This window comes from Eumetopias jubatus, unplaced genomic scaffold (genome assembly GCF_037043125.1).
Source record: "Eumetopias jubatus isolate StellerSeaLion01/CBP00866 unplaced genomic scaffold, mEumJub1_p1.0 scaffold_9, whole genome shotgun sequence".
NCBI classification, from domain to species: Eukaryota; Metazoa; Chordata; class Mammalia; order Carnivora; family Otariidae; genus Eumetopias; species Eumetopias jubatus.
In genome coordinates, this window is record NW_028274815.1 from 76,953,478 (window position 1) to 76,977,165 (window position 23,688).

At 45.9% G+C, this 23,688-nt stretch overlaps 1 protein-coding gene across 3 annotated transcripts in view; it reads right to left on the reverse strand.

Moving 5' to 3' along the window:
- The window catches only part of LMAN2L (lectin, mannose binding 2 like), a 45,072-nt gene that overhangs the window by 17,282 nt on the left and 4,102 nt on the right, over positions 1 to 23,688 (reverse strand). For 2 of the 3 annotated variants that reach the window (XM_028103797.2, XM_028103796.2), the window contains exons 1-4: positions 9,658 to 9,865; positions 8,338 to 8,456; positions 4,816 to 4,933; positions 3,964 to 4,046 (exon numbers count right to left, since the gene is read on the reverse strand). In XM_028103797.2, coding sequence (XP_027959598.1) covers positions 3,964 to 4,046; positions 4,816 to 4,933; positions 8,338 to 8,456; positions 9,658 to 9,844 — 507 coding nt within the window. In that variant the 5' untranslated portion in view covers positions 9,845 to 9,865. Of the gene's footprint in view, positions 1 to 3,963; positions 4,047 to 4,815; positions 4,934 to 8,337; positions 8,457 to 9,657; positions 9,866 to 23,081; positions 23,203 to 23,688 lie in introns of those variants that run through there. The other variant, XM_088026554.1, reaches the window with a different exon arrangement.

Here is a 23,688-nt window from a genome sequence, read left to right on the forward strand (position 1 = left end):
ATTGAATTCCTAAGATAAATACACATGGTTGTGGTATACAATTCTTTGTTGCTGGATTTGGTTTGTTAGTATTTTGCTGATGACTTTTATGTCTATATAAGAAATACGGTCTGTAGGTTCCTTTTTTTTTTTTAAGATTTTATTTTATTTATTTGACAGAGAGAGACACAGCGAGACAGGGAACACAAGCAGGGGGAGTGGGAGAGGGAGAAGCAGGCTTCCTGTGGAGCAGGGAGCCCCATATGGGGCTCGATCCCAGGACCCTGGGATCATGACCTGAGCTGAAGGCAGACGCTTAACGACTGAGCCATCCAGGTGCCCCTCTCTCTCTTATTTTTTGTAAGAATTTTTGAGAAGAACTGGTATTAACTCTACTTTGTATGTTTGATAGAATCAACCAGTGAAGCCATCTGGACCCAGGTTTCTCTCTATAAGTCATTTTTTAGTACTAATTCAATCTCGTTTCCTGTTACGGCTCTATCCAGATTTCCTATTTCTTCCACTATCATTTTAACAACCACTTACGATCTGTCAACCTCACGATGGCACAAGTAGTACCTTGCACTCCCTAATAGTGAAACTCTTGACTCACTCACCTGCACTACAATTCCTCTATTGCTGACAGGGAAACTGAGGTTATGTTACTTTTAACAATCTGTCCTGATTTGAGAGCCAAGCCTAAACTGAACTCCCTCACCCCCTTCTCAGATGCATTACTGGTTGCTAGAATTCTCCCCATGTTTTCTCCTGAACAAATGTGGCTGCAAGTAAGCTGAGCAACAAGGTCATGTGCTCTGGTGACAAGGAAACGAGAAACCAGAGAAACACTTTCCACTCCCTTGAGGGATTTGATGAATTGTTCCATACCCCCTCCCGCCAGGCCTGTTCTCCTAGTTCAGCACATTTTCTATGTGACATTTGCAAGTTTTCTAAAGGTACCATATTTGTCACCCTCTTCTCATGTACTCAAAAATAATAAAGCAAAATAATGAGACTGCAGGCTGGAAGCAAATCCTCTACTTGTGTGTCACTGACAAATTTTTTAACCTTCCTGCACTTCAGTTTCTTACCCATAATGTAGAGATGACAATATCTACCCTCAAAGAGTTGTTACAAGTAAATAATACATGTACAAGTGTTGGAAAGAACACCCAGCACCTTTATGTACGATATCAAAGTAAACCATGCCGCCCACAAAACACACTTGATTTTACCCTCTAAAGTAGTTCCAGGTTGTTGGAATGTAGAAAGGAGTACCTTTTCTATACTCTCTGCACTGAATATAAGCTCTAAGAACTGAAATTACAGAGGAGATGACATGAGAATAATGTCTCCATTCTCAAGGAAATCAACCTGGCAGAAGAAACAATGGATGGGAGGAGGTAGAGAATCATAATTAAAAGCACAGTGTCTGGAATGTGATACACCTATGTTCAAAATCTGACTCCACCTTATATTGGCTGTTACATTGAACAAGACACTTCTCTAAGCTTCTGTACTCATTGGTAAATGGGGAAAAATAATACTAACTCTAAGGAGTTTTGATGAGGACTAAGACAGTATTTGTAAAGTACCTGGCATATAATAGCCACTGAATAAACAGAAACCACTTTGATTCGTTTTCTTAAATGTCATTTTAATAAACAAATGTCTTTAACAGGTAAACTAATATGGAAACAAGGACCTCACGTTGGTCCAGGGGTTCCCAATCCTGGCTATACATGTGACTCACCTGGAGAGCTTTAAAACAGTAAGTTTGCGTACGCTGCACCTAAGACAAACAGAATTACACTCTCTGAGGTTGGAGCCTGGACATCAGTTATTTTTATTTTATTTCATTTTTTAAAATATTTTATTTATTTCAGAGAGAGAGAGAGATCCCGCACATGCACACATGAGTGGGCGGGTGGGGGAGAGACAGTGGGGAGGGATAGAATCTCCAGCAGACTCCATGCTGAGCGCAGAGCCCAAGGCAGGGCTCAATCCCACGACCCTGATAGCCTGAACTGAGCCAAAATCAAGAGTCTGATGCTTAACTAACTGAGCCACCCAGGCACCTCTGGACATCAGTATTTTTAAAGGCACTTCAGGTAATTCCAATGTACAGCTGAGAGTGAGAACCCTAACAGCTAGCCAGAAAAGAAGTCCCAATTTTTACCAACTGAAACTAATTTTATTAACACCTACTCTTCTTACAAAATAAGCCCATCAGATCTGCCCTCTTAAATGAGAACTACTATTACCTGATGATGAAATGGAAGCTAAGAGAATCTGAACAATTTATTTCTGGAAGAAGCAGAGAGCCAGGTTTAAGAGTCCAGTCAAGCCCTAAAGCCCATACCTCTTACTCAGATGCGTCTCTAACTACCATTATTTCCTCAGCATGACTGCAAACCTAGTCATGACATTCTCCTCATTAAAATCCTTTATAACACTTACCCCCTTACCCCCACTTACAAGCCCAGACTCCTTAACAGGAACACCTAACTTCAGAATCTGGCCCCTCAGTGTGCGTGGTGAGGATGAGTCACGTACACTCAGATGGCTCTGGTGCCGGTCCAAACAGCCAAACCACCAACCACCCAAGGAGACACTGTTCAAACTCAGGGGCCAGGCAACTTGGCCAACAGGGAACAGTATTAGTACTAAAGAATGCAATAGGAACGGTGGCCCCTGAAATTGTGCAACATGGCAAGACGGCTGGCTCTGTTTTTCCTTCTAGCATCATCCCTCTCTGATCCCTTCTCTCACTTTATCACTTTAACACATGCTTTCCCCTCTGCATGGCACACTGGTTCCTAATTCTGCAGACTTCAATGTAAATGTCACTTCCTGGAGGAAGTCTTCCTCAACCACCACCACTACCACACTGTCCCACTCCAGGTTCAACACGCCTCTGTGTCTCCTACAGCACCCCATGGTTCCCCCAGGAGAACTCTCACACCTTAGTGCTCCTGCGTGCAAGGACCATGCTGGTCTTGCTCCTAACTCCCACCACCTAGAAAGTACCTGATGTATAGTGGAGTGAGGAAGAGCCCAGAGGCAACACGGAGAAGCTACTCTGTAACTGTCTTACAACAAAAAGTTATTCTCCAAACTCAGGGCTCTAACTGCACCTCTGGATGGTGAATTCTGTGCCCAATGCTAAAAACTGTTGAATCTGGGTGTTGCATATACGATCATGTATTCTTCCTATTTTTTAAATAAGTTTGCAATTTTTCATAAAAAGCTTTTAGGGAAAAAATAAAGTGAGTTCTGTCTCCATCCTTAATCCTGTCTTTCTTGCTATTATTTAGCCAAAGGATATGCACCAACAACCTGTCATAATCACTTTCCCAGCATCTGATAGCAGGGCCATCAGGCAAAGAATACAAACCTGTTGGCAGTATAAGAAAGTACTAAAGAACCCTAGGGTCAGCCAACAAAAAGCAAGAAGCTTCTGCCAACAGCCAGAAACTGGATTGCAACAAAATGCTGGGACTCCATCAATTTCCTTTTACAACCTTTCCTACAGGAGAACAGAATTACTGTTCGGGTCTAAAAACAGAAAGAAGAAAATGATGCTCGAAAGAGTGAGCAAGCTGCAGAAGAGAGCACAGCGGTGATCTATTAAGTCAGGGGAGCTGTGTTATATAAATTCAGCTTGTTCAGGTGCGGGCCTAGAAGCCAAATGACCAACTGGCCAAGCATGCTCAATTCCAGCAGCTACCTAATGTGCACAAGAGAACACTGTTAACGCTAAAGAAAAAGTCCCCAATCACGACAGCCATTCCCAAAGGACTGTGCACCATAAACGGTTCTCTCTAGAACACTCTGACAAGGATATTAACTTTTCAAGTTCAGTTGATGAAGAAAATAGAACCAAACCCCTCACTTTCTATCCCGTGTTCCCTCATGAACATTCCTGAGGCAAAGGACTGTGATGTCAGTGCAGCTGACCTAAGCTCTGACACTTGCCATTACCTCTTGCTGCTTCTCCTCATTGGGGTACGTGTCTACAAATACTCCCAGCCCCACAAATTTGTCCATGTTTCCAAACACAGGCCCTAGAGAGAGAGAACAGATGATGAACAATGAAATAAAGCCAAGAGTTGATAAAGGAATAACACATCGCTTTGATGGAGGAAAAAGTAAAATTCAAATGACTCCCAGGCCTCTCTTTAAGATGAGAAAACATATGTAAAAGCACCCGGCAACGTGCAGGGCCTGTAACAAGCACCCAGTAAAGTCTGTAGCTGTTTGTTATTGAAGGCAGGGGGAAGAGAGAAGGCCACTGCAACGCTGTTTACCACTACAGCTGTTCCCTGGTCCAAACCGATTGCTAAGGCGCCCCGTAAGAATTCTGCTTCACGAATGCCTGGTGACAACTATGCCCCTGAGAGACAGCTGAATTCCCAAGTTCCACTTCTTGTTGCAAAAGAGATCAGGTCAAATCAGGTTGAGTCTGCCATGCCCTTGGAGCAACGGCTCCCGCGCAACTCCTGACTCAAGGAGTTCTGAGACTGTTCACTGCGCATGCTCAGAAGAAGTCAGCTCACCCAATCACCCCTGTTCGGGAGAGCCAGTACTTTCACCCAGCCGACAGGCCCCTCTGGCCTCAAAGGGAAACCGGAAGGAACTAATAAGCAAGATCTCGCCCCAGGATGAGTCAAGTTCAGACCCCATTCTAGAGACGAGACAGGCTGGTCTTCATCCGCAGACATCAAGGGAGTGGGAGAACTGCTGGCACTGTGGGGACGGATGCTTCTCAAAAAGAGGGCACATGAGAAAGCAGGCCTGTCGCACCCCACACAAGAGTACCCAGGGCCCCAATACCTGGCTGCATCCGATCCTTCGTGTACCAGATTGCCAAGCCATCCCCATGCAGATTCTTCTTCCCTTGTCCGTGGATTTTGAAGTGCACCTGCAACTCCCAGTCTCTCAGGAAGCATGGCTAGGGTAAAAAAGACACTGGAATCAATGAAGAGCATGAAATCTGAAATCCCTCAAGCCCTCATAGCGGTCTAGAGACTTGGAAAACCTAAGTTCAGGTAACACAAGGCGAAGGGTTGAAACTGAAATCTAGGACTTGCTAAGTGTTTGTGTCATAAAATTAAACAGGTTGAGCTGCCCAGCTGCATATGATATTTAATATGAAAAGTGAATAAGCCTCCCAATGATCTTCAATATCTCCCATAGAAACAGGACAGTACTCCAAAGTCGGAAAAGACAAGAGACTGCTAAATTATACTGTGATCTTACAGGAAAGCATCTCAGCCTATAGAGTACAGGTGGCTGAATTAACAGTCATTTGCAACTTTCAGATCACCCCTCTGACAGATTCTAAAAAGCCTGGATTTCAAGAGAGGTCAAAGCCTCATTCATTACAAAAAAATTTAAAAAAAAAAAAAGAAAAGAAAAGCTAAGTCATTATGCAAAGGTTTCCAGGAATAATTAGCAGATATATAAACAACTCTAATTAGCTAGAATTGGCCCTATGCCAAGGGGCAAGCCAGAATTCCCCAAGAAGGGGTAAGTTACAGTCCCCCAAAACCTTATGCCCATGGCCAAGAAGCATAAATGCACCAAAGGAGAACACCACCATCCCCATCAAAGGGACAGACTCTGGTGGAAAAACATTAAGGAGGTGGGTACTAATCAGACTCCTGTGTTTGTTATTTGGGGTTTTTTCTTTAACTGTGTATCAAAAGCTTGGAAAAATGGAGAAGGAGGTAAGTGGATGGTTAAGTGCTCTAAATAGCTGAACGCTTTCAAGGAGAGAGTAGAGTAGGTATCTGGCTTAGAGAGGCTCCTGATAAAAGGTCACTATGAAGAAAGAAGGGAATGAGGAGCATATAGGCCAACAGGATTCAGCCAGAATCTTTAACAGTTCCAGCTCCTGAGCAACATATTGCTAGATCATTTCTGGGAAATCTTCCAGAAGTGTTAGTATTAGGAACACAAAGTCAAATGAAAGTTGTGAAGTTACTTCTGAATTCACCAAAGAACCCGCAATCTCTGATAGCTTACCCTACCCTGATGAGCCCAGTCCCTGTGTTGTCATTCTGGGTTCTCCTCTTTCTACTGTTTCACTTAGATTTCAGGACAAGAAATCCTTCCATGGCAGGAAGCTGCCCCACAGCCAGTGGGTAGGTATTATTGCCCCTGGGGTGAGGCCAGGGCCGGAGAGGTTCGCACTGAGCCAAGGGGTGTCTGCCAGTTATCCTTGGCTTCCTCTAGCACAGAGCCATACGCCTTTGCTCAGGGCTGTGTCTCACAGAGCTTCTGAGACTTGGCTGTACATTAGATTCACCTAGGGAGTTTTTAAAAATCCCCATGACCACAGGCATTAACTCCAATGGACAGTCAAACTTGAGAACCACATCCTATTCAAATAACTCAGAAACAACTCCAAAGCTCATTCTGATAGTCAGACAAGAACAACAACAGAAATACAGTATCAGAGAATTTGAAAAAGGGCAGGATAACAAGATCCTAAACTAGAACTGCTGCTAAAAGACTTATGTAGAGACAGCTAGCAAGACAGCAACAAAGCATCTAGCTCTGGGGGCGCTTGGGTGGCTCAGTCGTTAAGCGTCTGCCTTCTGCTCAGGTCATGATCCCGGGGTCCTGGGATCGAGCCCCACATCGGGCTCCCTGCTCCGCGGGAAGCCTGCTTCTCCTTCTCCCACTCCCCCTGCTTGTGTTCCCTCTCTCGCTGTGTCTCTCTCTGTCAGATAAATAAAATCTTAAAAAAAAAAAAGGCATCTAGACCTAGACATAATCACTTACTAACCAGAGACCCCATCAACAAAACTTATAACAGATGCATAATGCAACAACACACATTTCTGTGACCATTTTAACTTTCCAAAGCTTTTCACGTCTATTGTCTTATTTTCACAATAACCCTAGTGGGCATGTAGAAGGTATTACGAAGTTCATTTGGCAGATGGAGAAACTGAGCAATGAGAAAATTAAGTAACAGCGAGGGTTCACAGTGGGTCTGTGATACAGCTAGATCTGGAACCCAAGTCTGTCAACTGCCAGCCCCTTTGCCTGTTCCAGCAGAACACACCGCCCTGTACTCGGTCCAAGAATGAGTTCAACACTACAATCTGGGTTAAGAAGCCAGCCTGCGCAAATAGCTCATGTAGACACTTCTCTTACCCCTCTGTTCTGTTAGAATTCTCTGCCACATAAAATGAACAGGGAAAAGAAATTGTTCTCTTTGCTGAGGTTCACTTATCTATGACCATGAAAAGCTATAAATCAAAAACCATGAAAAAGTTTAGTTCTTAGCTTCTGAGAACCCAAGAGAAAGTATTAAAGGATGCCAAGGTCATTCCCAAAAGTGTTAGAAAGAGTCCTGGAAACCAAAAAGAAAGCATCATCTTACACTTGTACAAAATCACAGTGCAACCACACCAGGAATACTGCATTCACTTCTTGCCGCCATACCACAGGGAAGACAATGTAGCTACAAAAGGTCCAGAGAAGGACAAATAAAATGACCAAGGGGCTCAAAGTGGCTTTCACGTGAAAATAAAACTTAAAATTAGACTCTTCAAAGTGAAATAACAAGGGCAGATACTGGGATGAAGTTTAGGATAAATTTAAAAGAGCAGTCTTCTACTTCACAAAGTAATTAAATGTGAGTTAAGTTGTTAATCTCCAAGAAGTAATACTACCAGGTCAATCAGGAATTAAAGACATTTCTTTTTTTTTTTTTTAAGATTTTTTTAATTTATTTATTTGACACAGAGAGACAGCGAGAGAGGGAACACAAGCAGGGAGAGTGGGAGAGGGAGAAGCAGGCTTCCCACTGAGCAGGGAGCCCGATGTGGGGCTTGAACCCAGGACCCTGGGATCATGACTGGAGCCGAAGGCAGACGCTCAACCGACTGAGCCACCCAGGCATCCCTAAAGACATTTCAGAAAACACAGGAGCGCCTGGGTGGCTCAGTTGGTTAAGTGTCTGCCTTCAGCTGGGGTCGTGGTCCCAGGGTCCTGTCCCGCATCAGGCTCCCTGCTCGGCAGAGAGCCTGCTTCTCCCTCTCCCACTGTCGATCCCCCTGCTTGTGCTCTCTCATTCTCTATCAAATAAATAAATAAAGTCTTTAAAAAAAAAAGATGTTTCAGAAAACACAATCAAAATGGATTATTTGCTATAACTGGAGAGATTGAGAGCATTTCCCTACATATCTGATTTCACTATGAAGGTCATCGTATTCTCTGAAATGAAAATCCTTGATCTCCACAGAAGACAGAGCACTGGGGATAAACAGTAAAACAGCCACTGGTAAACTTTTTAGGGCTTTTTTGGGTCATCAACACAGGAGGGAGAAAGATTCTTACCACCCGGTTCCACAGGGCACCCTGTTTACTTTGCATATCTGGGGTAAGGCGGATATACTGGGTCATCACCATGGCATTGCCCATCAGATTCCACAGTGAGGAACTGCCTGTGCCCACACCTACGGGGAGGAAGTAGATCAGTTCATACTCTTCAACACCAACCCATTCTGAAACCACTACGGACCCTCCTAAAGCTGGGGTCATCATCTTTTTCTCCCTTTCACGACACTTGATCTCCTACCTTCTGTCTTTCATAAATCTCAAATCTTTACCATCTTGACAGCTTTCTTTCACAAAGTCCTTCTCAGGTGAAGACCCCAGAGCACTTCAGAGCTATCACTTTATCCATGCCTCAATAACCATAGCTCAGATCCATTCTTCCCATTTTATATGTAAATTTTAGCACCAGAAAAGAAAAAAATTTCCCCAGTTCTACCAAAAAGAGCTTGACTCTCAGGCCTCTGGGGCTTAATCACATTCTTTCTTTAAACAATTCAAGTGTGAAGTTACTTCTCCCAGTACGGAGAGAGGCTATAAGGCTCTTGCAAGTGAGAACTTTGTGTCTGTACAATCCACAGTAATAGCAGAGGCAGCATGAATGAGGCACTGGATATATCTGCTGAGTGAATAAATGATCACCCTTAGCAGCTTTGCACTTTTGAGTTTTTATTTGTCCGCTGTCCCACACTCCAGTGCGGAAACAAGACTTGTGTGAGTTAAGCCATCTGCACCGATTTGGTCCTCTCTGTAGCTAACTATATAAATTTTCTGGTCGATAAGCTGTGCCTAAGAGCCTAGTAACCCTAAACAGAGCAAAGCTAACCAGCCTCCTTCATCAACAGGGCTCCTGAACTGGAGAACAGGTGTTTGAACCGGCAACAGAATTTTATCTTCTCAGTCCGGCCAAGGTCTACCCCAGTTCTGCCTCCTGCTTCATTTCTAGCACATCCATAGCTCCATCGGGAGACCGGGTCTTTGCTAGTGGCGTTCAATCACTACCCACCATTTGCAGTTCTATCCCTTCCCACATCCCTCCTGTCCAACTCGAGCTCCTCTTTGTCCAGGCCTACCGCTAGTGGCATCCGAGCCCGGCTTCGATCTGATGGAAAGTTCCAAAACGGGAGCGGGGGGGGGAGGGGTGAGAGCTGACCCCTGCCCTTTGGACCCGTGGCTCCCAAACGCGGCGTTCCCCGTGGGCCCCCACCCACCGCCCGCAGTTTCCTTAGGGCCACGAAGCCTTTCGCCACCCCCGGTCTCTACCGCTAAGCTCAGGTCCCGGAGCCCTCCCCGTGCACGACCACCTCGCCCCGGGCGCCTCACCCTGGTAGGGCTTCGACAGCGAGTGCTCCCGTTTCAAGTACTCGAACGTTTGACCCGCCCCGACTTGCCGTGGCCCCTGCCCAGACCCCAACAAAAGGAGAAGGAGCAACATCCTGGACCCATTCCCAGCTGACACACGCCGCCGCCACCGCTGCCACCACCCAGAGGGTCCCAGAGTCGCCGCCATCTTTCCCACTGCCGTCCCTTCATTAAGAGCCCGCCCCGTAGCCCAAGCCATTAGCCCAGGGAACCATCTGCCCCGGGTCCCATTGGCTTTCCCCGAGCCCCCGCCCCCGCAGGTGAGCATCTCACCGATTGGCTGGCTTGGGTATCAGTTGCCTTGCCAACCCAGGAAAGGGGCGTGGCCTAATGCCTGGCCTCCCTTACTTGCATTTGTCCTGCGCTCCACTAGGCCTGCTGGGAGACGTAGTGATTTCCATTTTGTCTCTGCGTTCTAGAGTAAATTTTAAAGAGATAAAAATGTTGGGGCGCCTGGGTGGCTCAGTCCTTAAGCGTCTGCCTTCGGCTCAGGTCATGATCCCGGGGTCCTGGGATTGAGCCCCGCATTGGGCTCCCTGCTCGGCCGGAAGCCTGCTTCTCCCTCACCCGCTCACCCTGCTTGTGTTCCCTCTCTCAGTATGTCTCTCCCTGTCAAATAAATAAATAAAATCTTTTTAAAAAAAGATAAAAATGTTTCTCCCAGTTTCACGCAAACGTTCTATCCTCTCTGCCATAGTACCCGCCTGTCTGTGCAGAGCTATCCATCGGATGTAGAACTGAGTGGAGAAATAGACAATCCACAATTACTGTAGCTGGACAATTTTCAGGAGAAAATTATCAAATTTCTAAAAGACTTGAACAGAACAAAGAACTTGACCTGATGACATTTATAGAAACTCCACAAAACAACAGCAGAAGACACATTCTCTTGTAGTGCAAAAGAAACATGTACCAAGATAGCCTGAGCAAAACCAGCAAAAAAAACAAAACAAAACACCTCCACAAATTTAGAAAGAAATGAAAACACACAAAGGATGGTCTCCTATCATGACGGAATTAGACTAGAAATTGACAACCGAAAGATTTCTGAGGGGCACCTGGGTGGCTCAGTCGTAAAGTGTCTGCCTTGGGCTCAGGTCATGATCCCAGGGTCCTGGGATGGAGCCCAGCATCGGGCTCCCTGCTCCACGGGAAGCCTGCTTCTCCCTCTCCCACTCCCCCTGCTTGGGAGGGAGTGGGCTGGGGAAAAGGGCTGTGTCTCTCTCTGTCAAATAAATAAATAAAATCTTAAAAAAAAAAAGCTCCACAAATTTAAAAGAAATGAAAGCACACAAAGGATGTTCTCCTATCATGATGGAATTAGACTAGAAACTGACAACCGGAAGATTTCTGAGAAATCCCCCAAATATTTGGAAATTAAACTCACTTCTAAATAACCCATAAAGGAGTAGGAAGTGCTGAACGACTGCAGGGATTCTTCTAAGAAATGGAACAGGGTTACCCATCCTTTACCTGGATGGCACAGTAATACACACAGAAGAGTGTGACACCAAAAGAGTGAGAGTCATCCCAGCTTCCCACCTTTTCCCCACCAGTTTCATCACCCAATCAATCAATAATCAAGTCCTGATGATGTTATTCCTAATCATTTCTCAATGCCATCACATCCTTTCCATGACTTGCTTTGTCTTTCTCCCAAACCATAACACGTGTCCCACCTGTTACTCTGATCACCATCATCCACACAGCCACCCACGTGATCTAAACCATCTAACCATGCCATTTCCTGAGTGTCAGGGGTAAATGAGCTGATATTGGTAAAGCTGTTAAATAGTGGCTGGCATGTAGGAAGCACTATATCGTCATCATTATTATTATTAACCGAGCCCTTGATGGTTGCCATCACCTGTGGGGAAGAGATTCAAGCCCCTCAACTTGGCATACAAAGCCCTCTGCCACCTGGCCCTGGCCCTTCTCTGGCTTTATTGCCCACAGCTTCCTTTCTTCATCTATATGCTCCAGCTTTCCCTCTTCTCTCCTTCTCCCCAGCCCACTTCCTCCTGGAAGCCTTCCCTGACCTCCTCAGGCAGTGGCAGTTGCCCCACTCTGAGCTCTCAGTGTTGCCCAAGCACATTGCTTACACAGCTCTAGCCAGGTCTGTGTGTCTTCCCAACAGGCTTAACCGAACTTAATTCTCTCTTTCCTGAACATAAATATATTTAATAACAGAAAAATGAAAGTAAGCCTGTTTTATGAGTGATCAACATTTTTATATGAAAACTGTTGGGGCACCTGGGTGGCTCAGTCAATTGAGCACCTGCCTTGGGCTCAGGTCATGGTCCTAGGGTCCTGGGATGGAGCCCCGTTGGGCTCCCTGCTCAGTGGGGAGTCTGCTTCTCCCTCCTCCCCCCACCCTGTGCTCTCTCTTGCTTGTGCTCTCTCTCCAGTAAATAAATAAAATATTTAAAATAAATAAGTAAATAAATAAATAAAACAAAATGAAAAACTGTCACAACCATATGGCACCTGGCTGGCTCAATTGAGGGAGCATGTGACTCTTGATCTCAGGGTTGTGAGTTCAAGCCCCACAGTGGATGTAGAGGTTACTTAAAAATAAAATCTAAAAAAATTTTAAAAATAAATAAACTGTCACAACTACTGATCATTTATGCACTCCACACAAAGTAGATGTTTAGTGATATAACATAAGAAATTGCAATGAATCTATTCACATCATACCTTAGCTTTTAAACCATTCGTGGATCCCAATTACCATAGGATAAAATCCAAACGCCTTAGTGTAGCATTCAAAGCCCTTCAAACTGACTCAAATCAGGCTGTACACATGTCTATTACAATGTGTGTCACCCTGAATCATGTAGCTCAATTAACAGATTATGTGTTTGTCTCCCTGGCGAGGCTGGAAGCTCCTGGACCACAGGAAGCAGATCTTACTCATTTCCTATCCCAGGCCTCACCTACTTCCCCATTCCCTAACCCATCACCCAGCACATAGTAGGAGTCCTAATTGTTTTGAATAAAATTATTTCCATTATATTTCTCTGTCAGCTGGAATTTTTTTTATTGTGGTAAATATACATAAAATCAAATTTACCATTTTAACCATTTTTAAGTATATAGTTCATAGGCATTAAATACATTCACGTTGCTGTGTGACCTGTCAACTTGATTTTGGATAGTATCTCATCATACCTCATTGTAAAATTCACTGTAATGAAGAAAAGGGGGATAAAGGAGAGGGTGTGACAGACAAAATACACAGGACAATAAATCAGATGATTTTGTTCAGATTGTTGCAATAGGCGGAATGCTCATTAGTGAGGAAAGTATCAAAGAGAAGGAAGTGGGGGGGCGCCTGGGTGGCTCAGTTGGTTAAGCATCTGCCTTCAGCTCAGGTCATGATCTCAGGGTGCAGGGATCGAGCCCCGTGTCTCCCTGCTCAGCGGAGAGTCTGCTTCTTCCTCTCCCTCTGCCCCTCCCCCCCATGCTCACTCCCTCGCAAATAAATAAATAAAATCTTAAAAAAAAAAAAGAAAGAAAAGGAAGGGGACCTGGTGTTACATAGAGGCAGGTAAACAAGGGAGTCGTCATAAAGGAGGATGGAGATGGTTTTATCTGAGTCACTGAGGAAGGGCAAAAGTGGGTCTTATCTCAGAATATTCTAGAGCAGGATAGTCCTTTGAAGTTAGCCATTTCTCAGAACTCAAAATGGGGTGAGAGGGGACACAAAACGGTGAGGGGATTTCTTGACTGTAGCTGCTTTCCAGAAGTACAGGGTTCATATAAAGTTGAACACTGTTAAGGTCTTGAGGGTGTACAGGGAAAGAGAAAAAGGAGCCAAGTCCTCCTCCCACACCGCCCTATACACACACAGAAGCACTTTCTGATAGTTAGGTCAGGTCTTGACCCACCATCTTCCAGCAGCTTAATATTCTCTTTTTCTCCAGAGAATCATTTCCCATGATCTAAGGCTATACACCTCCAGGGTGGGAGCATTCATAGACCATATGAGTTGTGCATTCCAGCAGTTCTGGATGATTCCTCTAGTTTCTTGTCTTCAAAGCCAAACAGGTACCTCCACTTAGGAGCACCTTGAAGCCTGATGCCCCTAACCCACCCCATGCCAGAGGCTGCAAGGCAGCCTCTTGGCCCCATCCTTTCCTCTCCCTTTGCCCTTCACTTCTAAACCTTGCCATTCCATTTAAATCCACCCTCACCCCAAACTTAGGACCCAGAGCAGGGCCTAACATCAGCCTTCCCAAAGCCAGGCAGACCATTTTTCCTCCTCAGAGGTCTGGATTAGGACTTGGGATTAGGTCCATCATCAGCCCTAGAGTGGCAGCTAACCCGGCCCCACCTCAGCCCCTGCCCCTTTCCTCCGCAACACTCTCCCCACCCTTCGACCCCCCTGCACCTCCAGTTCTCCAAGCAGACCCTAGTGCACAGAAGGGGACAGGAGCTCTAACACTAACTAGCCAATTACTTTCCAGTGGCAACTTACAAATTCTGGCCTCCCGACAAGCCACAATTGAATAGCCTGGAGTGCTTGGGGCACACGGATGCCTGGGTCCCACTCCCAAACACCTGATTCATAAATGTGGGGTAGGGCCCAGGGATTTGGGTTTGAAAATCTCTCCCCAGAGAATGTGATATGCAGCCAACGTCCAGAACCACAATGCTTTCACATCCAGTATCTCATTTTGACCTCTCATTGACCTGGCACGGTGGGCAAGAGAGACATTACCACACTTCTTTTTTTTTTTAAAGATTTTATTTATTTGACAGAGACAGAGCGAGAGAGGAAACACAAGCAGGGGGAGTAGGAGAGGGAGAAGCAGGCTCCCTGCGGAGCCGGGAGCCCAATGCGGGGCTCGATCCCAGGACCCCGGGATCATGACCCGAGCTGAAGGCAGACTCTTAAGGACTGAGCCACTCAGGCGCCCCGGCATTACCACACTTTAAGATTAGGACATCTGTGCTCCATTCATAGAATAAATTTCAAACAGGGTATAGCACCTGAAGTTAGAGGTAAGATTTTGAGGTTTGTTTTAAAATACTCTGGAGGAGGGGTGCCTGGTTGGCTCAGTCGGTAGAGTCTATGACTCTTCTGCGTTGTGAGTGTGAGCCCCATGCTGGGCTTAGAGATTACTTAAAAAAAAAAAATACTATGGAGGAAAATCATGTGTGCGTTAGGAAGAGAGTGGGATAGATGGGAAAAAAAAAGCAGCAAGATCTTGATAAATTTGAAGCTGGGTTATGGGGATATGGGGATTCCCTCTAGGTTTATGTGTTTGGGAGTTGCCATAATAAAAATCTTTTTTTAAATCTCCCTTGGAGATGATTACGAAATGTGCTGGGTATGCATTTGTGGTGTTTTCTAAATTTCCTCCAGGGAACGAAAACTGTAATTAACTGTCATCTGTAAAGTTCATTGTGACCCATCCAATATAATGTCATAACTAAAAAGAGAGGAGTCTGCAATCTAGAACAAGAACAGTCAACGGATGAAAATACGTCCGAGTGGGGGCGCCTGGGTGGCTCAGTCGTTAAGCGTCTGTCTTCGGCTCAGGGCATGATCCCAGGGTCCTGGAATCGAGCCCCGCATCGGGCTCCCTGCTCAGTGGGGAGTCTGCTTCTCCCTCTGCCCCTCCCCCTGCCCCCCATTCGTGCTCTCTCTCTCTCAAATAAATAAATAAAATTTAAAAAAAAAGAAAGAAAAAGAAAATACATTCAAGTGTATCAATTCTGTCCAGGAAGACAGTATTTCTAAGTGTCCTGTGTTCGTTATTCAAATCAAGCCTACTCTCCTAACATATTCATAACGACTTCCCACTTAACATTCTAGCTCTCTTAGAATTTCCCAGTATATTAATATTTAATTTCTCAGTATATTAAGACATTAGTATTACTATATTATCATATTGCTAGTATGAGCTATTTGTATGTTAATTAAGAAATTAGTATTTGGCTTTATCACTTCATTACTGTGTGACTTACGCTTCCCAGTGTGTTTATCCATCAGTAAATCAATACCCCAGGGACACCTGGGTGGCTCAGTCGGTTAAGCGTCTGCCTTCGGCTCAGGTGATGATCCCAGGGTCCTGGGATCGAGTCCCGCATCGGGCTCCCTGCTCCACGGGGAGCCTGCTTCTCCCTCTGCCTCTGCATCTCTCTCTCTGTCTCTCATGAATGGATAAATAAAATCTTAAAAAACAAACAAACAATACCCTGAGGACCATCTCTCAGATCTGTGGTGGCTCTAAGAAGGGACAAATGAATTAAAGACTGCCTCTAGGTCTCCAGATGCCCACTTATCACAGGGAAGTTGGGACATAAGATTCACTAAGAATTGCAGGATGAAGGTGGGCAGGAGGGAGGAGCACTCTGGCATGTGGAGTTGGAATGAAAACATCTGCTCTTTTGAGATCCACCTCTACCTTTTGACCTGGGGCAAATTACATAACCTCTGAGCCTCAAATTCTCCATCTGTAAATTGGGTGTTGAAACCTACCACACTGAATTATTGACAGCATTAAACAAAAGAATGTATAGGGGAGCCTCGCTGGCTCAGTCGTTAAGCGTCTGCCTTCGGCTCAGGTCATGATCCCAGGGTCCTGGGATCGAGTCCCGCATCGGGCTCCCTGCTCAGTGGGGAGTCTGCTTCTCCCTCTCCCGCTCCCCCTGCTTGTGTTCCCTCTCTCACTATGTCTCTCTCTGTCAAATAAATAAATAAAATCTTTTAAAAAAATGTATAAAGGATGCATAGGCACATTTTAGACTCAAGAGTTCTATAAGTACCCAAATTACTATTGTTTGTAAAGCTTTGTTACAGCTTGTCTTCTTGTGTTCTGAAGTGTGTTCTGGGAAAGTGGATTTGGTCCCTTTAGGAGAAAGTACATGTGTTGGAGGTTGGTTTATAAATGGAATAGAAACCACTGACTGATTTGAGAATATTGCTCAGGGATCTGGGGCGCAGTGTAGAAGTGTAGAAGGTACAAATCCTATCCCTGGGGTTTATAATTAGAAATAGGATAAGCCGGGGCGTCTGGGTGGCTCAGTCGTTAAGCACCTGCCTTCGGCTCAGGCCATGGTCCCAGGGTCCTGGGATCGAGCCCCGCATCAGGCTCCCTGCTCGGCGGGAAGTCTGCTTCTCCCTCTCCCACTCCCCCTGCTTGTGTTCCCTCTCTCGCTGTGTCTCTCTCTGTCAAATAAATAAATAAAATATTAAAAAAAAAAAAGAAATAGGATAAGCCTTCTTTGAAGGTCAAACAACTTAAAAAAAAAGGCTTTGTGGGTATAATATTCCTCATTCACCTCCTGCCTATGGAAGATGAACAGACGGAGGAGCCCTGAGCTCTCCAGATGCTGGATGAGGGAGGAAGGGCATGGGGACAGCTGAGCTCCAGCTATGATATAAAGAAGCCAAGGGAGGGGGTGAATGAGGTTGGAAATTCCCATGCTGTGCAGAAGGCTCTAGGAAATGGCAGGCTCTTCAGTTCGAGCGGAGGCATTGGGGACAAGGGAAGCCATCCTGGGGCTTTGGCAGTTAACCTGGCCTGAAGTCCTGAGCCAACCCGATGATGGCGGCCACTTCCAAAAGTCCGACTGAGGGTTATTGGCTCTGGCATGGAAGCCAAGAAGTCGAAGTTAGACTAAACGCTGATGGATAAAGACTGAAGATTAATGCATGAGGAGCCCAACTGCAAAAATATGATTGTATTTCTTTAAATCATATTCCACTTTGTGTTTCTTTAAAACAACTAGACTGGGGCGCCTGAGTGGCTTAGTCAGTTAAGCGTCTGCCTTCGGCTCAGGTCATGATCCCAGGGTCCTCCTGGGATCCCAGGGTCCTCCCTGCTCAGCTGGGAGCTTGCTTCTCCCTCTCTCTCTGCAGCTCCCCCTGCTTATGTTCTCTCTCTCTCTCTCTGTCAAATAAATAAACTCTTAAAAAAAATAAGAAATAAAAAAATAACTAGACTCATGCATGGCTGTTTTGTAATAAAGATTTCTATATTCTATAAAGTCATGAAGACTTTTATGATGTTCCTTGGTTTCAACATTTCTCAATGAAAATGACAGCTTGGAATGCACTGGAACTAGACAGGTTTGGGTTTCAATTCCTGGCTCTGCTGATCTCGTTGATCTTGTATGACCTTGGGCAAGTTATTTAACATCTTTGGGACCCAGGTTTCCATCTGTAAAAGGAGACCAATAGTAACATCTACCTCAAATAATTGCTCTCAATATTTAAATGAGGAAAGAAGTGGAAAGCACAGTGTCTAGCGCAAAGCACTCGATAAATGGGAGTTTTTTAAAAAATATATATATTATTTATCACTTGACATCTGGATTACAATGGCAGCTTCTTGGCTGGACTGCCACCCACCATTTGCCCAGCAGACTGCTAACCATTAACCTTCCCAATTTTTAGTTTCTATCACATTACTTCCCCAATAAGAATTTTCTGGCTCGAGGGGCGCCTGGGTGGCTCAGTCGTTCAGCGACTGCCTTCGGCTCAGGTCATGATCCCAGGGTCCTGGGATCGAGCCCTGCATCGGGCTCCCTGCTCCGCAGGAAGCCTGCCTCTCCCTCTCCCACTCCCCCTGCTTGTGTTCCCTCTCTCGCTGTGTCTCTCTCTGTCAAATTAATAAATAAAATCTTTAAAAAAAGAATTTTCTGGCTTGGGGTGCCTGGGTGGTTCAGTTGGTTAAGCGTCTGCCTTTGGCTCAGGTCATGATCCCAGGGTTCTGGGATTGAGCCCCACATTGGGCTCCCTGCTCGGCAAGGAGTGTGCTTCTCCCTCTTCCCTCTGCCAGCCTGTCTGCCTACTTGTGATCGCTCTCTCTCTCTCTCTCAAATAAATAAAATCTTTGACACAGAGAGACACAGGGAGAGAGGGAACACAAGCAGGGGGATTGGGAGAGGGAGAGGCAGGCTTCCCGCTGAGCAGGGAGCCCGATGCGGGGCTCGATCCTAGGACCCTGGGATCATGACCTGAGCCGAGGGCAGACGCTGAACAACTGAGCCATCCAGGTGCCCTTAAGTAAAATCTTTAAAAAAAAAAGAATTTTCTGGCCCTCCATAATTGGATTAAGACCAAACTCCCGTTTGTAGGCGAATGTCACCACTTTGGGTGTTACTTTAAAAGAAACTGGGAGTCTCCGGAACGTTTTGATCAGAGGAGGTTTATAATCTAATTTATATTTTTATTTATTTTTATTTATTTATTTTTAAAGATTTTATTTATTTATTTGAGAGAGAGAGAGAATGAGAGATAGAGAGCACGAGAGGGAAGAGGGTCAGAGGGAGAAGCAGATTCCCTGCTGAGCAGGGAGCCCGATGCGGGACTCGATCCCGGGACTCCAGGATCATGACCTGAGCCGAAGGCAGTCGCTTAACCAACTGAGCCACCCAGGCGCCCCTCTAATTTATATTTTTAAAGGGCCACTCCGCTGCTGGCTTGAGAAAAAAACTGTAGGGAGGAAAGGGCAGAAGCAAGGAGACCAAGAATATTGGTAACCCAAGTGAGAAAGGAAGGTGCCTGGGGCCTGGGTGGTGGCAGCAGAAGTGGGGAGAGGCAGCTGGAATTTACATGTATTTTCAAGGTTCAGTCAACAGGATTTGCTGATGGAGCTGACAGAGGCATAAGAGAAACAGAGGAATAAAGGATGACGCCAAGATTTTCTGGCCACAGCAACTGGAAAGATGGAGTTGCCATACACTGATAGAAGTGAAATTGTGGGAGATAAATGTTTTGGAGGAAAGATCAATATTTTGATTTTAGTGATATTAGGTTTATGTGTCTATTGGACATCTAAGCAGAGAACAGGCCCTCTGACCCCAATCATCATCCCAGTAAGACCAAATTCCCAATATTTAAGAAAAGCAGTTGGGGGTCAGGGGCGGAGGAAGTTTATCAATTGATTAGCCTTCAGTAGAGAGGATTTTCCCTTACCTACTGTGATAGCCAGACTCTAAATGGCTCCCACTGACCCCTGTCACCTGCTCGTGGATAGTCCCCTCCCACAGGGTATCAATTTTGGTCCATAGGACCAATAGAATAAGGAAGATGTGGTGGTATATCATCTCTAAGGCTAGGTCATAAAAGACATTGTGGTTTCTATCTTGGATCACTTATTACAGGCAAAGCAAGCTACCATGTTGTAAGGAGCCCCATGAAAGGTCCATGGGACAAAGAACTGAGTCCTCCTGCAAATATCCATGTGAGTGAGCTTGGAAGTGGATCTTCTGGCCCCAACCAAGCCTTCAGATGACTTCAGCCCCAGCCAACATCTTGACTTCTGTTTGTGAGAAACTCTGAGCCAGAACTACCCAGCTAAACTGCTTCCTAATTCCTGACCCACAGAAACTATGACCTGATAAAGGCTTATTATTTTAAGCCACTAAGTTCTAGGGGTAATTTGTTACGCAGCAATAGGTAACTAACATACCTCTCAAAGTCAAGCGAGGGAGGTGCTCTAAGAAAATCTGGAGGGTTCTGCAAGAAGAGAGACTGGCCTTTTATTCCACAATCAAACCTCTGCTCAGGCAGTACACTTACTGTTCTGCCCTGGGCAGTCTATACTGCAACCATTGGGAGGACTCTATCAGGAGGGGCTGCCTGACAGGCAAAGTGTCCCCCAACAGCAAGAAGCTGGATTAAGTAAAGACAAATTACCCTTCTTCCCCTCTTGCCCTACCAGGCCCCAATACTAGAGAAGTTTGACCCTGAAAAGGAAGAGGGGAAGTATCCTAGAACCAATACATGACTCCCTTTGCTGGACACCAGACACATACACACACATGCACACACACACGCACACACACACGCACACAAACACCTCCCCACCCTGAAACTGGCTGCAGTGATTGGAGGACTGAAGTCTCACCAAGGCCCTTCCCGCCTCCAAGTCCCCAGAGCAGAAACTGGATCCCAAACCTGGATGATAGGAAGGGGGTGTAAGGGATGTAAACCAGAAACGAGATGGGAGTTCTTAACAGACCTGAGTGTATTTCTAATACTAAAAGTCACACTAAAGCTCTGGGATCCATCTAGGATCTCAAGAAGGAAGGGAAAAGGGAAATCTGATAGAAATTGGTTACAAGATTGTCATGTTAAGGCCCCACTGAGTGGAGATTCCTCAGTCAACCGATTACAATGGTTCCTCTAGCCCAAGTCCTTAGAGGGGCAGCACAACGCATGGGTTAAGAAGGTTTGGAGTCAAGACAGGTTTGAACAGTATTGAAATCCATCATTGAGTGATCCTGAACAGGTTTCTTAAGCTTCCAAATCTCTCTTTTCTGATCTGTACAGATCAGAATAATGGTATCCCCTCTCACAGGGCTATGGTTAAAGCTAAGAAAGAGAGACTGCAGTCAACAGGGAGAGGAGACATAGCCCCAGACAGCTCGAGGCCTCTGTGATCTCCAGTTAGGAACCCTCTTCCCATATAAAAGCCCACACCAGACTCCTGATTGGCCCTTCTTGGTGTCCTGTCCACCCTCGGTCAATTGATATGGCCTGAGATACCTTTGTCCAGGCCAGGTCCGTTGTCCGTCTCCACGGGACAACCCATGGGAAAGGAGGTGGGACAGGTCTCCAGAGAATAGGGAGGTACTGTTCCCTGAAGAAGGGGACAGGAAGCTGGACAACTCCGAGCAACAGATGCCCACTACAACTGAGCTTGTTGATTTCACCTTTACCTTCCTCTCTTGGTTGCCTAGGAAAATTAATACATCAGAGAATTTAAATGAGGATAGAACCTGATTATCTGACCTAATCCCCTCATGCTGGAGATAAAGGCCCCAAGGCCCAGTGTGGGATGAGCCAGTTGTTAAAGGCTCTACAGGTTATTTGGTGCCTCGGCAATTGTTTTGGACAGACCTGCAGAAATCTGGACACTCGGGAATGAAAATCTCAAAGGCTGTCTCCCACTCTGGCAGACAATAAGATTCAGTAATCAGGAACTTGCCTCACTGATCTGCCTTGGGAGATTTATTGCCTCATGTGGATTATGCCAGGCACTGTGGGTGTGGGTGTCATTTACACAGAGAACATTCTAACTCCCACCAGCCCTCCTAAGGTTCCTCCAAAGAGAATTCCAGTGCATGCCCATGAGCAATGCATGAGAGTATTATTCAAATTGAAGATCAGTCAAGAAATCAATTTAGTTGGTTGAAAAGCAGACTTTTTTTTTTTTTTAGACATAGGTTAGAGTGGAAATTACATCAAGGGGTAAATGTAGTTTCATGAGACAGTTTTCTCGGTTGCAATTTTATATATAAAGCTACTGGCTAAAAGCTTCATCCTCATTTCCCATTCCTGGCCCCCAACAGTATTATTCTTACCTCCTTTTTAAGGGAAATCCAATTCATTCCACAAATGCATATGGAATGCCAAGCATGCCGGATACAGAGATGACTATGACATAGTTTTTGTCCTTGAGGGACTCTCAACCCAGTGGGAAATGGCCTCCAGTGCAGAGAGGGGACAAGGAGAAAATGAAGAAGCAGAGGGTGACAGATTACAGAAAAACAATCTCTGGGCAGTGGCATATGGGAGGAAGGGGACCTTGTGCTTTCTATTCTATACTTTGAATTTGTGGCAATGAACATGTATCGTTTTGGCAATTTTAAAAAAAGCCCAATAAGAAGATAAAGATACAGGAATGAATAAATGAATGAAATGTAATGTGAAAGTCCTAGCCCGAGGGAAGGAAAACACATTTAGGAGCAGCGCTACCAAACTTGGGCTCATTTAGTCCTTTTAGTCCGACACAAGGGTCTCTTGATCCCCATCTTAAAAATGGAGAAATCGAGACCCTAAGAGGTCAAGCACTTGGCCCCAATTCACCAGCTGATAAGGGACAGAGCCCAGGGCATTTCTGCTACAGCCTGTTTCCATTTGCCAACTAAGAAAAAGGGTCAGAAACAGAAAGACAATGACTCCAGGAACTTTGTTCTTAGGCTTTTGTAAATACTCAGTGTCTGTTTTTTTGTTCTTCCTTATTTTTCTTCAGCGATTAACAGTGAATCTCTTAACATAAAAAAGGGTCTTTGTGTTTTGGGAGGCAGAAGGAAAAGCTTGCTGGGGTAGCCAGTCCTGGGAAAGGGGGAGGGTGGCCAATGGTGGGGGAGGGGGGGAGCTCCAGCGCACGAGAGGAGGAGGGAAGCAGAAAGGGGAGCAGGCAGAGTCCTGGGCCCGCTGTGCCTCCCCCAGACCCTGCGCTGCCTGGCACTCCTCACAGGGGCCCTGCTGTGAGCAGGGGGCTTCCCAGCAGTCCTTGCCCTCGCGGGCCGTCAGGTCTCCTAGATCCCAGTGATAGGCTTCCCTCTCCTCGACTTGCCAGCTTTTGCAGCCTGAGTCCCACAGCCCGTGGGCAATGTGCCGACCCCTGCCTTACCTCCAGTGGTTCTACCTGCGCCCCAGCCTCCTTTCTTCCCTCAGCTCTGAGGCCCAAGGGGTCCAGGATGTGGTCTTGTTTAGTCTCTTCTTCCCCACCATCCTCTACAGATTTTCTCTCTCTGCAGGAAAGGGAAGGGAAAGAACAAGAACACACTGGTTGGGTTTGGATGGGGACACAATGGATCTAAAGAAATTTGAGTTGTCCTCCAAAAATCCCAGCCCTGTCATGTTCATCACCATCGTGGTTAGGGATCATGTTTATTGGGCTCTTACCATGGGTCAGGCATCACCTCACTCAGCACTCCAGAATGTCCCAGAGTCCCAGGTCACAGAGGCCATCCCTGGCAGAGCCAGCCCCACAGTGTGCCCCCTGAGCTGTGCCGGAACCCCCATGGCGGGGCATCCTGCCTCCTGTGGTCCTGTCCCAAAGGAGAACAATTTGTCCTCTGGCCATGGAGCCTTGAAGCCGACCCAATGAATACAAGTGCTTCCTCCCCTTTGCTGCTCTGGCATTCCACTTCCTGTCATGGGCACATCCTTTAATGGGCCTGGATCCCCTGATCTGATGCTTTCATCCCCTCCTCACCTTAATGAAGTGTCTGTTT